At 43.7% G+C, this 15,523-nt stretch overlaps 1 protein-coding gene across 1 annotated transcript; it reads left to right on the forward strand.

The window, feature by feature from the left end:
* Positions 1–4,419: 4,419 nt before the first annotated feature.
* LOC123725221 (deoxynucleoside triphosphate triphosphohydrolase SAMHD1) lies at positions 4,420–7,711 on the forward strand. Its single transcript, XM_082973156.1, has 6 exons — positions 4,420–5,469; positions 5,739–5,878; positions 6,003–6,098; positions 6,261–6,365; positions 6,463–6,600; positions 6,796–7,711. Exons 1-6 carry the CDS (start codon positions 5,415–5,417, stop codon positions 6,826–6,828), a joined length of 567 nt encoding a protein of 188 aa, XP_082829282.1. The 5' UTR covers positions 4,420–5,414; the 3' UTR covers positions 6,829–7,711.
* Positions 7,712–15,523: the final 7,812 nt, after the last annotated feature.

Raw genomic sequence — 15,523 nt, forward strand, 5'->3', positions numbered from 1 at the left:
TGTGATAAATTAGTCATCTGATTCAATGAATGATGGAGCCGAGTAGGCATTGTTATCCTAAAGGGACATAGTCATGGTAGCCAAAATAATGGCCTGCCCAGCATGTTTGTTTCTTAATTAACTCAGAAACCACACCTGTGTGGAAGCACCTGCTTTAACCTCTCTAGGGTAGGTGGCACCAAATCGTCCCACCTACGCAACAGCCAGTCTAATCCCGTGGCGCGATATTCAAATACCTTAAAAATGCTATTACTTCAATTTCTCAAACATATAACTATTTTACACCATTTTAAAGACAGGACTCTCCTTTATCTAACCACACTGTCCGATTTCAAAAAGGCTTTACAACGAAAGAAAAACATTAGATTATGTTTGCAGAGTACCCAGCCAGAAATAATCAGACACCCATTTTTCAAGCTAGCATATAATGTCACATAAACCCAAACCACAGCTAAATGCAGCACTAACCTTTGATGATCTTCATCAGATGACAACCCTAGGACATTATGTTATACAATACATGCATGTTTTGTTCAATCAAGTTCATATTTATATCAAAAAACAGCTTTTTTACATTAGCATGTGACGTTCAGAACTAGCATACCCCCCGCAAACTTCCGGGGAATTTACTAACAATTTACTAAATTACTCATGATAAACGTTCACAAAAAGCATAACAATTATTTTAAGAATTATAGATACAGAACTCCTCTATGCACTCGATATGTCCGATTTTAAAATAGCTTTTTGGTGAAAGCACATTTTGCAATATTCTAAGTACATAGCCCAGCCATCACGGGCTAGCTATTTAGACACCCAGCAAGTTTAGCCTTCACCAAAATCAGATTTACTATAACAAAAATGTTATTACCTTTCCTGTTCTTCGTCAGAATGCACTCCCAGGACTTCTACTTCAATGACAAATGTTGGTTTGGTCCCAAATAATCCATCGTTATATCCAAACAGCGGCGTTTTGTTCGTGCGTTCAAGACACTATCCGAAATGGTAAATCAGGGTTACGAGCATGGCGCATTTCGTGACAAAAAAATTCTAAATATTCCATTACCGTACTTCGAAGCATGTCAACTGCTGTTTAAAATCAATTTTTATGCAATTTATCTCGTAAAAAAGCGATAATATTCCGACCGGGAATCTGCGTTTCGGTAAACAGAGGAAAAAAAAGAAAGATGGGGGCGACCAGTGCACGCCCCTAAGCCCACTGTCCCCTGATCGGCCACTTGACAAAGGCGATAATGTGTTTCAGCCTGGGGCTGGAATGACGACATTCAGCTTTTTCCCGGGCTCTGAGAGCCTATGGGAGCCGTGGGAAGTGTCACGTTACCGCAGAGATCCTTTGTTTTGGAAAGAGATGTCAAAGAAAGCCAATAAATGGTCAGACAGGCCACTTCCTGTAAAGGAATCTCTCAGGTTTTTGCCTGCCATATGAGTTCTGTTATACTCACAGACACCATTCAAACAGTTTTAGAAACTTTAGGGTGTTTTCTATCCATATCTAATAAGTATATGCATATTCTAGTTACTGGGTAGGAGTAGTAACCAGATTAAATCGGGTACGTTTTTTATCCGGCGGTGTAAATACTGCCCCCTAGCCCTAAGAGGTTAAATACACTTTACTCGAGTTTCCATAACTTTGTACGTTTTTTTAAGTTAAGAACAAATTCTTATTTACAATGACTGCCTACCCCTGGCCAAACCCAGACGACTCTGGGCCAATTGCCCGACGCCCTATGGGACTCCCAATCACGTCCGGTTGTGATACAGCCTGGAATCGAACCAGGGTCTGTAGTGATGCCTCTAGCACTGAGATGTAGTGCATTAGACTGCTGCGCCACTCGGGAGCCCTACAGTACCAGTCAAAAGTTTGGACACACCAACTCATTCAAGGGTTTTTTACTATTTCTACATTGTAGAATAATAGTGAAGACATCAAAACTATGAAATAACACATATGGAATCATGTAGTAACCAAACAATGGTAAAACAAATCAAAATATATTTTAGATTCTTCAAAGTAGTCACCATTTGCCTTGATAATAGCGTTGCACACGTTTGGCATTCTCTCAACCAGCTTCACCTGGAATGCATTTCCAACTATCTTGAAGAAGTTCCCACATATGCTGAGCACTTGTTAGCTGCTTTTCCATCACTCTGTGGTCCAACTCATCCCAAACCATCTCAATTGGGTTGAGGTCGGGTGATTGTGGAGGCCAGGTCATCTGATACAGCACTCCATCACTCTCCTTCTTGGTCAAATAGCCCATACACAGCCTGGAGGTGTGTTGGATCATTGTCCTGCTGAAGATCAAATGATAATCCCACTAAGCGTAAACCAGATGGGATGGCATATCGCTGTGGTAGCCATGCTGGTTAAGTGTGCCTTGAATTCTAAATAAATCACAGACAGTGTCACCAGCAAAGCACCATCACACCTCCTCCTCCATGCTTCATGGTGGGAAATACACATGAGGAGATCATCCATTCACCTACTCTGCGTCTCACAAAGACATGGCAGTTGGAACCAAAAATCTTAAATTTGGACTCATCAGACCAAAGGACAGATTTCCACCGGTCTAATGTCCATTGCTCGTGTTTCTTGGCCCAAGCAAGTCTCTTCTTCTTATTGGTGTCCTTTAGTAGGGGTTTCTTTGCAGCGCTTAGACCATGAAGGCCTGATTCACGCTGTCTCCTCTGAACTGTTGATGTTGAACTCTGTGAAGCATTTATTTGGGCTGCAATCTGAGGTGCAGTTAACTCTAATGAACTTATCCTCTGCAGAAGAGGTAACTCTGGGTCTTCCTTTCCTGTGGCGGTCCTCATGAGAGCCAGTTTCATCATAGCGCTTGACGGTTAAACTTTTGAAGTTGTTGACATTTTCCATATTGACTGACTTTCATGTCTTAAAGTAATGATGAACTGACCTTCATGTCTTAACCTCTATGGGACCGGCGGGACGAATTCGTCCCACCTACGTAACATCCACTGCCAGCCTGTGGCGCGATTTTCAAAATCTTCAAAATCCTATTACTTCAATTTCTCAAACATATGACTATTTTACAGCCATTTAAAGATAAGACTCTCGTTAATCTAACCACACTGTCCGATTTCAAAAAGGCTTTACAACGAAAGCAAAACATTAGATTATGTCAGCAGAGTACCAAGCCAGAAATAATCAGACACCCATTTTTCAAGCCAGTATATAATGTCACCAAAACCCAGAAGACAGCTAAATGCAGCACTCACCTTTGATGATCTTCATCAGATGACAACCCTAGGACATTATGTTATACAATACATGCATGTTTTGTTCAATCAAGTTCATATTTATATCAAAAACCAGCTTTTTACATTAGCATGTGACGTTCAGAACTAGCATACCCCCCGCAAACTTTCGGGGAATTCGCTAACATTTTACTAAATTACTCACGATAAACGTTCACAAAAAGCATAACAATTATTTTAAGAATTATAGATACAGACCTCCTCTATGCACTCGATATGTCCGATTTTAAAATAGCTTTTTGGTGAAAGCACATTTTGCAATATTCTAAGTATATAGCCCAGGCATCACGGGCTCGCTATTTAGACATCCGGCAAGTTTAGCACTCACCATAATCATATTTACTATTATAAAAATGTCATTACCTTTTGTTGTCTTCGTCAGAATGCACACCCAGGACGTCTACTTCAATAACAAATGTTGGTTTGGTCCAAAATAATCCATCGTTATATCCGAATAGCGGCGTTTTGTTCGTGCGTTCCAGACACTATCCGAAATAGTAAAGAAGTGTCGCACGCTTGGCGCAATTCCTGACAATAAAATTCAAAGTATTCAATTGCCGTACGTCGAAGCATGTCAACCGCTGTTTAAAATCAATTTTTACGTCATTTTTCTCGTAGAAAAGCGGTAAAATTCCGACAGGGAATCTCCTTTTCGGCAAACAGAGGAAAAAATCCCAAAGGCGGGGGCGGTCGGGGTCACGCGCATAAGCTAGTGTCTCTTGATGGGCCACTTGAGAAAGGCGATAATGTGTTTCAGCCTGGGGCTGGAATGACGACATTCTCTTTTTTCCCGGGCTATGAGAGCCTATGGACGACGTGGGAAGTGTCACGTTAGAGCAGAGATCCTTAGTAAATGATAGAGATGGCAAAGAAGTTCCAGAAATGGTCAGACAGGCCACTTCCTGTAAAGGAATCTCTCAGGTTTTGACCTGCCATTTGAGTTCTGTTATACTCACAGACACCATTCAAACAGTTTTAGAAAATTTAGGGTGTTTTCTATCCATATGTAATAAGTATATGCATATTCTAGTTACTGAGTAGGAGTGGTAACCAGATTAAATCGGGTATGTTTTTTATCCAGCCGTGTCAATGCTGCCCCCTAGCCCTAACAGGTTAAAGTAATGATGGACTGACCTTCATGTCTTAAAGTAATGATGGACTGACCTTCATGTCTTAAAGTAATGATGGACTGTCGTTTCTCTTTGCTTATTTGAGCTGTTCTTGCCATAATATGGACTTGGTATTTTACCAAAAAGGGCTATCTTCTGTATACCACCCCTACCTTGTCACAACACAACTGATTGGCTCAAACGCATTAAGGAAAGAAATTCCACAAATGAACTTTTAACAAGGCACACCTTTTTTATTTGAAATGCAGTCCAGGTGACTACTGTTAGGTTCTAATTTTTCAGAGTAAGTAACTCACGGACACTAGAGAAGCTTAACCAAGTTGAATTCTCCCCAAAGGGTCGTTACAGCTGTAATTCAGACACAGACATGGCTTCCCCCGTGGTGGTATTCAGACCCCACTTTGGGTGGAGTCTCCTCCTCATCTCTAAACATTGCGTCATTCTCGCTAAGCAGGGAACTAAGTCATATGAACCTTCAGCGGTTTCTTCCCTTGTCAGTACTGTCACGGTTGGTTTCCCTGCACTCAGTCCCTCCCAAGCTTCATTATGGCATCCCTCATGTCTCCTTTGTAACTAATGTTCCTATACTCTGAGTATAACAATGTTCAACGTTTACCCCAGGATCCAAGAGTGTGCAAAGCTGTCATCAAGGCAAAGGGCGGCTACTTTGAAGAATCTCAAATATAAAATATATTTTGATTTGTTTAACATTTCTTAATTTTGATGTCTTCATTATCATTCTACAAAGTAGAAAACAAAGGGAAAAACCCTGGAATGAGTAGGTTTGTCCAAACTTTTGACTGGTACTGTGTATCTGTTTTATTTCCTATCTTTTATTCATTCATACAGGTTCTCAGAAATTGAGTTTTTTTTCTGCTGTATGTTATATGTTGAAAATGAGATGTTATATTGTCTTTTTTCAGGATCACAGAGGCCTTTATCAAGGCGAACCCCCACATCCAGATTCAAGGTTCAGGGGGAAAGATGTTCACCATCTCCGCAGCAATAGACGACATGGAGGCCTACACTAAACTCACTGGTCCGTTCAACCCCATAGAAATATAAAGTGTACAATGGCTCTGGTCTGTTCTACTTACCCAGACAACCAGAGCTTTGAGAGTTTTATGCGTCAAGGCTGTCCAAACAGGCTGGGTTTGCCATACCTGTTTTTTTTGTGTGGTACATTCCTGTCCATACAATTACTGCTGGGTTTGGTTTGCATGATTACCTCTCATCTTCCCACGCTCCTTATCACCTTGTCTCTCCCTCTCACCTGTCTCTCTCCCTTTCTCCTCCCTTCCCCTGTAGACAATATGTTTGAGCAGATTCTGTACTCGTCGTCCTCTAAGCTGGCTGAGGCCAGAGAGATCCTTCAAAACATCACCTGCAGACGCCTCTACAAGTGTGTGGGACAGACCCAGACTGAGGTGCGCGTGGAGGTTTCACAGGTGTGTGTGTGCGTGTGCGTGTGTGTGTGTGTTTGGAGAGAGGATATCCTTCCAGGGCTTACTAGCAGAGCTTTCTACGAGATTCATATTATGTGCCTCTCATCCTCGTCTTCTCTTCCCCCAGAAAAAGCTCCTGGAGTGGGCAGGCTGTGTGGCGAGGTCCAGGCCTCGGAATGACCTTAAACATGTTACTCTGCAGCCAGAGGACTTTGTTGTCCATGTGAGTGTCCAGTCTTTTCACCTCAATCAGGGAACTGATTGAATACATTTTACCATAGCCCCCCCGCCTTCTCTATAGGTAACCCTTTGTTACCAGTTGCTCTGTTGAAAATAGGTATCTCTTTGCATGTCCATCTCTACCCCCTATCTTTCTCTCCATCAGATCATCAACATGGACTGGGGTATGAAGGAGAAGAACCCCATCAACAACATGCGTTTCTACTGTAAGAACGACCCAACCAAAGCTTACCAGATCAGCAAGGACCAGGTCACTACTTCAATGCACTTACGTATACCTATTTTAGAATTATCCAATCATTTTTGGAGCTTGGAAACATGATATAAGGCAATTGTTGTTCCTGTAGGTGTCCAAGCTGCTGCCAGAAAGGTTTGCTGAGCAGCTTATCAGGGTCTACTGTAAGAAGACTGATGAGAGGACCATGGAGGCAGCTAAGAAGAACTTTGCCCAGTGGTGTATGGATATGAACTTCTCCAAACCTCAGGTCAGGAGGCCTCGCTCTTTCCTTTATATATCATTTTATCTCAAGCTTTTAGCGTTTTTACATTGTGTGGGGAAGATGACAGTGCAAGGCCAAGCCAGCTAGCTATCACTATCTTACCTGCACCACACAGAGTATTTTTCCTATGTTTAAAATTGACACTGGTATCCCTGTGTGTTTGTGTTCACATTTGTTTAGGATGGAGATGTGATTACACCAGAGGTCACCTAGGACCAGGGGTTGGTGACCACCACCTCAAGAAAATGAGTCAGGCTTTCAGAAGAAGTCTCTTTACTCAGGGTTCTGTTCACTCTGATTCAGTTTTCCAGGGATTAGATCATGTAGTCTTTCTTTTATTTACTTTTGATGTTTTATTTCAAGCGTACATTTTAGGTTTGGTTATCTTAACGTTATGCTATTTCATGGTAAGAGAAGTGTAGGAGTATGTGAGTATACATACCTGTTCTCCCAGGCTATGCATGTTGACGTGCCACTATCACACATGGCTCTTTCAGATAGCCAAGCAACGACTTTTACATATTTATCCATCCTGGTGGAAGTTACTCTTTGGACAATCATGCTTTACCTTGTAATACTCCCAAAGCTGAATGGGAACTTATCCTTGGTGTTATATTGATCAACATGCAAACAAACAGGTAACCGTTGTTTGTGTTTCAGGGCATTGTCTTTCTTTTATGCATGGTTTCTACGCTGTTTTAGTTGTTATATACCCAGCTACCATAGTTAGCCTGGTCATGCATATCTACAGTATCTAGACTAAAGTAGGAGTTGGCTAAGCACATACAGATCAAAGATCAGGGTACAATGTAGCTTAATTATCTTCCGAAAAGACACCACTTTAACTGACAAACAATGTTAAGTTATCATATTATCTTTGTTTTCATCCATGTACCCTACTGAGGCAAGCAGCTATCTGTCTAGTGTTTGGTATCATTTGGGAGTCTCGTTATCTTCATTTAAACAACATGAACACAATGTTTACCCTAAAGTCTGCCTCGATGAGCCCACAGCTGTTGATCAGACAGACATGTTTGTTGATTTAAGTTATGCACTTTGTTTTAAATAAATAATATAATTTTGAATGAAAGACTAATGAGGTGGAGAGTCTCACTTTTTGAAGGGTTTTGTAATACAGAATGTAACCGGCCACATCTGCGAAATACAACCCTCTTCTCTGCCTGGCTATCTGAGTTCTGTTTCCTTAGAACTTTGTGTAGAAGACAGCTCTAGCATCCTGAATCCTCAATTTAACCATTATAGGGGTGAACAGAAAACAAATCTCGGTTAACCCAGAACAAAAATCTTGCGTTATTTGATCAGCTGCGTGATTTAGTTCTGGGTCCATACCTATTAGAAATTGGGAGTTCCGGTTTGCGAAGTCTCCACCTCACAAAAGGAAACTCTCAGCCGTAAACCAGATGTAACCTGGATATAGACGTTCCATAAATCGGCATGCGAAAGTGAGTAGATTACCTTGAAAACAATGGTCAGGCATCTTGGACGCAGTTTCCAGTTATTATTCCTCAGTGGAATTACTGCTGCTCCTTATACCAGAGACGGAAGAGGAAGCTGAGACATCCGACTCAATGTTTTCTGATCGGGGCGGGGCCACTCTGGTCTGCTTATTGCCCCTGACCCGCAGAGGTATCCCTGTGTGCTAACACTTACACAGACCGAGACCTTGGGGGGGGTCTATGGTAAACGGCTTGAGTCGTTCATCTTAGGTTATACTATGCATTCCATCCCGTTGTGAGAGGGTCAGTGCTGTCTGGGTTCCTTGGGACATTCCTACCCTAAACCTTAACCCCTAACCTTAACCCTTACCTTAACAATGCTGCTCGCTCAATAGGCCTATTTGGAAGTTGATAACTTGGTAGCCTACAGACAGAATAATCTTCTCTTTTCAGCAGGATCCATTTGCTTTCCAACCTGCAATTGTATTTGAAATATTGCGAAAGCCCTGTTGTAGCTGCATCACTGACAGATTTGCCACATGTTCCCAACTTGTAGGCATGCCTTGTGATTGGGCTACACACAATCCACAGCTATTTTTTTAAATAAGCTATTGATCCTCTCTGGCTAAATTACAGGCCTACTCCTGGTGTAGTAATCTGAATGATTTCATTTCTTTCTGAACAGACAGAAGTAATCTATCACTTAGGCAAATGTATTTTAATGTATCGGGTGCTGCACCAACTCAAGCACCCTTCCTGCGGGGCTATGATTCTATAAGGAAATAAATGATTAAGTGCAACTGCTGGAGAGATAAGAGTTGCAGGCTCGTTTCTATCAGAGCAGAGAGAGAGAGGGAGATTATAGAAACTGAATCTCCTAGTTCTCCCACCACAGCAATGGCCACTCCTTGGTCTATATAAAGTTGTGGCCAAAACTTTTGAGAATGACATAAATATACATTTTCATAAAGTCTGCTGCCTCAGTTTGTATGATGGCAATTTGCATGTACTCTAGAATGTTATGAAGAGTGATCAGATGAATTGCAATTAATTGCAAAGTCCCTCTTTGCCATGCAAATGAACTGAATTCCCCCCCCAAAATTCCACTGCATTTCAGCCCTGCCACAAAAGGACCAGCTGACATCATGTCAGTGATGCTCTCGTTAACACAGGTGTGAGTGTTGACGAGGACAAGGCTGGAGATCACTCTCTCATGCTGATTGAGTTTGAATAACAGACTGGAAGCTTCAAAAGGAGGCTGGTGCTTGGAATCATTGTTCTTCCTTTGTCAACTAGGGTTAACTGCAAGGAAACACGTGCCGTCATCATTGCTTTGCACAAAAAGGGCTTCACAGGCAAGGATATTGTTGCCAGTAAGATTGCACCTAAATCAACCATTTATCGGATCATCAGGAACTTCAAGGAGAGCGGTTCAATTGTTGTGAAGAAGGCGAAGGGCAGCAAAGAACCACTTCTCTCATGGAAAAACATCAGGGACAGACTGATATTCTGCAAAAGGTACAGGGATTGGACTGCTGAGAACTGAGGTAAAGTCATTTTCTCTGATGAATCTCCTTTCCGATTGTTTGGGGCATCCGGAAAAAAGCTTGTCTGGAGAAGACAAGGTGAGCGCTACCATCAGTCCTGTGTCATGCCAACAGTAAAGCATCCTGAGACCATTCATGTGTGGGGTTGTTTCTCAGCCAAGGGAGTGGGCTCACTCACAATTTTTCCTAAGAACACAGCCATGAATAAAGAATGATACCAACACATCCTCCGAGAGCAACTTCTCCCAACCATCCAGGAACAGTTTGGTGACGAACAATGCCTTTTCCAGCATGATGGAGCACCTTGCCATAAGGCATAAGTGATAACTAAGTGTCTCGGAGAACAAAACATCGATATTTTGGGTCCATGGCACGGAAACTCCCCAGACCTTAATCCCATTGAGAACTTGTGGTCAATGCTCAAGAGGCAAATCCTGGCAAATGGTTTCCGGAACGAATCAGTCCAAAACTGAGAGGTGCTGGATCCTGTGCTGGCAGGATCCTGTGCTGCTGGATCCTGTGCTGCTGGATCCTGTGCTGCTGGATCCTGTGCTGCTGGATCCTGTGCTGCTGGATCCTGTGCTGACAAGATCCTGTGCTGACAAGATCCTGTGCTGACAAGATCCTGTGCTGCTGGATCCTGTGCTGCTGGATCCTGTGCTGGCAGGATCCAGCAAAAATGAAGCACTGCTATCGGCTGCCTAGGCTAGTTCACCCCATGGTGAAACTAGCACTCCTATAGATCTGAAATAATTGGATGGTGAAACTTGCACTCCTGTAGATCTGAAATAATTGGATGGTGAAACTTGCACTCCTATAGATCTAAAATAATTGGATGGTGAAACTTGCCAGTCAATCAGAAATGCAAGTTGAAGCAATTTGGGAATTTTTGAAAGTGAGGACAATCCTTGTCCTGCAATGGAAAGAATGTATACTTGAAAAAATTGATTTAGAAAGAAATAGGCATTTTGAATTAAACGTAGAGTGGAGCTTAGGGGTCCATCTTACCTTCAAAAAATATTCAGCAGTCATAATGTTCCACTGTCAGGAGAGTCATGACAGTCCCCATCTGGTGGGTTCAACCTTGGAAGGATTCTGCAAGTTGCAACCCACCATAAAAATGACCACGGGATGTCCTGGTTGTGTATCATCATTGCGGTCCCCCTCTGGTGGTTTGCCCTAGCCTCCTCTCGGTACCGCTCCAGCCTGTCTCGCATCTGGAGAACGTACTGGACAATCCCCTGTCCTGAGGTAGCTACTGGGGAACCTTCCCAGCACTTCTTCAGCAGGTCCAGTGGTCCCTGCACTGGCCATCCATAGAGGAGTTCGAATGGTGAGAAACCTGTCGATGCCTGAGGCACCTCCCTGTAAGCAAAAAGCAGAAAGGGTAACCACTTATCCCAGTCTTTACCAGTGTCAGCCACAAACTTCCTCAGCATATTCTTGAGCGTTTGATTGAATCTCTCTACAAGCCCATCCGTTTGGGGATGGTAGGGAGTGGTCCTCAAGCCTTTAATGCCCAGCTGTCGGTGGAGTTGAACCATCAGTCGTGAAGTGAAGTTTGTGCCTTGGTCCGTCAGGATTTCATCTGGGATTCCTACACGAGAAAAGAGCTGAACAAGAGCACTGATTATTTTTGGAGTGGTTATGGAACGGAGTGGGAAGGCTTCTGGGAACCGGGTGGCATAGTCACAGATCACCAATATATACTGGTAACCTGCACTACTCTTTCCCACGGGTCCAACAATGTCCATTGCAATTCTCTTGAATGGGGTAGAGATAACTGGCAGTGAACATAGAGGAGCCCGGTCAGACCTACGGACAGCACTGGTTTTCTGTCACGTGGGGCATGTTTTGCAGTATGTTTGTACATCAGTATACATGGAGGGCCAAAAGAAACGGGAGCCTAGCCTAAGATAGGTCTTATGTTGCCCCAGATGGCCTGCCCATGGAACTGTATGTGCAAGGTTGAGAACAAGTGGTCTACATGTAGATGGCACCACTAACTTCCTGCTATCTGCTTCTGACCCAAGGTAGAGTATGTGGTTGTCTACTGTGTATATTCCCCCACATGAAGATTGGCTGTCCCCAGCTAAGGCCTTATCAAATAAACCTTTCAAGGTTGCATCAGACTTCTGCAGTGTAGCAAAATTTTGTGGAACTTCCCATTGCACTTCTAACCCAGACACATCAGCAACAGGTACAGGGGTTCCCACATACTTCTCAAGACGCCGCTGGCGGCGTGACTTTCTGGGCCCTTTGGTTCCCCCCTCACACAGACTATCACACAAGTCAGGCAGAGGTTGTAAACCAGCTTTGGCCTGTGCACGAGTGACAACTGAACATGACACCTGAACATCAGACTGGCAAACTGACTGCTCATATAGCTGACCCCCCACACTTCCCAACAGATCAGAGAGTACAGGCACATCCCTCCCCAAAATCATCTCAAAAGGTAGCTTCTCCATTACCCCAACTTTGAGGAGGTATTTCTGACCCTGAATCTCCACTGTGAGTTCAGCTGTGGGCTGCTGTGACTGGTCACCATGGACACATTGGATCAGTGTCTGGTGACCGTAATCAATGTCATTAACAGGTACATTACATTTTCTGATCAACGACAGGGAACTGCCGGTGTCAATCATTGCAGTAAGACTTTTACCATTCACTTTTACAGGTACCAAGACTGACCCTTCCCCAGTCTGTCTATTCTGAACACCATCCCCCTCTCTGGGCACATAACAGTAACCTGAGAGCTTGGATTTACGTAGCGGACACATTGAAGCCTTGTGCCCCTGCTGTCGGCAGTAAAAACAGGTCAGACCCCTCCCATCAGAGCGAACTGCATAATCCCTTACCTCCCTCCTCCCAGACACATAACCCCCAGAGTTACCTCCACCATCTCGGGTATCTCTGATGTCCCTTGTGTCTCGGAGACTCCTTGGAGCGGGTGCTGCAGGTCGTGGTGGGCCCCCTTTACGTGCATTATGGTACTGCAGCGCAAGCTTGGCCGCCATAAGCCCGTCCTTGGGCTCGTGCTCTCGAACCCAGGTTCGAATGTCGTGTGGTAGAACTTGTAGAAGTTGCTCGAGGATGATGACCTCACCGATCTCGTCCTGTGTCTTCTCCTCTGGTTGAACCCATCATCGGTAGAGACCCTTGAGGCGGTGGTACGTCTCTGTCGGTGACTCACCCGATGGCGTCGATGCAGCTCTAAAGCGTTGACGGTAGGTCTCCGAGGAGATGTCGAACTTCACCAGCAGCGCTTCCTTCAAGCCCTTGTAGACGTTGGACAGCCCCTCATCCATTGCTGTGTAAGCCTCTAAGGCCTTGCCCGTGAGCAATGGGACAAGCCTGCAGGCCCACTCTACCTCCGGCCACTGCCACGTCTTGGCCATTCGCTCAAACCTCAGCAAGTAGTTTTCAATGTCCTCCCCCTGCTGGTATGAGGGCATCTTTGGCTCCTTCCTCAGGAATGCTGGAAGATGAACGTTAAAAAACAATGGAGCTCATTTATTTTGAGTCGATTGATGCATCAGTACGTGAATCAAAGTAAACGAACGTAAAAAATACCCATTCAAATCGATCAGTTTTCAACTAGAGAGATTGAAACGCGTCGTATCTGTCTCAAGCCTCCGTAACTGTTTATGTTACAACTCCACATCTGCAATAAATGGTGGTGGAGCTAGAGCGGTGTTTGTCAAACCATGAGACATACCAATAATCGGTATTCTCACAAAAACATATGTAGCATCTGAACCGTTTGACCTACAACATCGTATGACCACTCCCTGGAAAGGGGAGACCCTCACGAACACGGTGGTGTTCTCAATTTGTCTCTACGTCCCCCACAAGTGTCAGGGGACTCGTCTGAAGTCGGAACCCTCTATGTGCAAACATCTGTTTGTAGAATCCAAAATCTTTGGGCTACAAACTAATGTGACCCCACTTGTCACAATGTTCTCCGTTTTGCCCTACGTTTTCCACAAGTGTCACGGGACTAATCTGAAGGTAACAGGTACTGATTAAAATGATAGATTTTTTAACCAGGGACCTCTCGCACCCTAAGCCATAATAGTACAACTATACCAACGATCCGTTTGGTCAAAGAATTTTCACTTTCCACAAAAATGACGGTCAGGATATTAATCGATGTCTCCATGTTGCTTAAGAGCTTCACATAGCATTGGTGGTATAGTGGTGAGCATAGCTGCCTTCCAAGCAGTTGACCAGGGTTCGATTCCCAGCCAATGCAGAGCATGAGATATTACCTAGGTTTAGGAGCTGGGTGTCATTTCAAGTGTATTACATTGGAATCAATGTCCTTGTTAGTGGAAGTCAGATTTGCTCTTAGTTTTTGCAGGTTTTCTAAATGAAGTGCGATATTGAGCCAACTAGTGAATATCCATCGCCTAAACCATTCAGCCACCTCGTCCTGCGCCCAAGAGGTGGCTGTTTGCAACCAGTGGCCAGAGATCTGCCTGTCTGAGCTTGTTAAAAGATCTGCAAAAGGGTTCATCCGGGATTTGAACCCGGGACCTCTCGCACCCAAAGCGAGAATCATACCCCTAGACCAACGAGCCTTAGACAAGAATAAAATTGTTTTGCTTTCTGCGGCAATTACAATGAGGATATCAATTGTTCTTGTCCATGGTGCTTGGAAAGATTGAACCTCATGTGAGTGTTTGTGCTATACTTGTGAGCATAGCAGTCTTCCAAACTGTTGACCAGGCTTCAGTTCAAATCTTTTGTATTTCATCTGCTGTGTCTTTCACATTCTGTCTTCTTAAGCCGCGACAGCAAACTGATGATGAGTGTTGACAAATGAATATTGAGCAAAATGAGGTCAATTAATATTTTAAAAGAGAAAATGAAAAAATAAAACTTAAAAAAGAATGGAGCTCATTTATTTTGAGTCGATTGATGCATCAGTACGTGAATCAAAGTAAACGAACGTAAAAAATACCCATTCAAATCGATCAGTTTTCAACTAGAGAGATTGAAACGCGTCGTATCTGTCTCAAGCCTCCGTAACTGTTTATGTTACAACTCCACATCTGCAATAAATGGTGGTGGAGCTAGAGCGGTGTTTGTCAAACCATGAGACATACCAATAATCGGTATTCTCACAAAAACATCTGTAGCATCTGAACCGTTTGACCTACAACATCGTATGACCACTCCCTGGAAAGGGGAGACCCTCACGAACACGGTGGTGTTCTCAATTTGTCTCTACGTCCCCCACAAGTGTCAGGGGACTCGTCTGAAGTCGGAACCCTCTATGTGCAAACATCTGTTTGTAGAATCCAAAATCTTTGGGCTACAAACTAATGTGACCCCACTTGTCACAATGTTCTCCGTTTTGCCCTACGTTTTCCACAAGTGTCACGGGACTAATCTGAAGGTAACAGGTACTGATTAAAATGATAGATTTTTTAACCAGGGACCTCTCGCACCCTAAGCCATAATAGTACAACTATACCAACGATCCGTTTGGTCAAAGAATTTTCACTTTCCACAAAAATGACGGTCAGGATATTAATCGATGTCTCCATGTTGCTTAAGAGCTTCACATAGCATTGGTGGTATAGTGGTGAGCATAGCTGCCTTCCAAGCAGTTGACCAGGGTTCAATTCCCAGCCAATGCAGAGCATGAGATATTCACTAGGTTTAGGAGCTGGGTGTCATTTCAAGTGTATTACATTGGAATCAATGTCCTTGTTAGTGGAAGTCAGATTTGCTCTTAGTTTTTGCAGGTTTTCTAAATGAAGTGCGATATTGAGCCAACTAGTGAATATCCATCGCCTAAACCATTCAGCCACCTCGTCCTGCGCCCAAGAGGTGGCTGTTTGCAACCAGTGGCCAGAGATCTGCCTGTCTGAGCTTGTTAAAAGATCTGCAAAA

This window comes from Salmo salar, chromosome 03 (assembly GCF_965601325.2).
Source record: "Salmo salar chromosome 03, fSalSal1, whole genome shotgun sequence".
NCBI lineage: Eukaryota > Metazoa > Chordata > Actinopteri > Salmoniformes > Salmonidae > Salmo > Salmo salar.

Bases quoted from the DNA above. Each gene is read 5' to 3' on its own strand.
- LOC123725221 (XM_082973156.1), top strand. From the start codon at position 5,415: ATGTTCACCATCTCCGCAGCAATAGACGACATGGAGGCCTACACTAAA. The intron at 6,099-6,260 runs GTGAGTGTCCAG...TCTCTCCATCAG, and splicing joins CAGAGGACTTTGTTGTCCAT to ATCATCAACATGGACTGGGG. The intron at 6,366-6,462 runs GTCACTACTTCA...TTGTTCCTGTAG, and splicing joins ACCAGATCAGCAAGGACCAG to GTGTCCAAGCTGCTGCCAGA.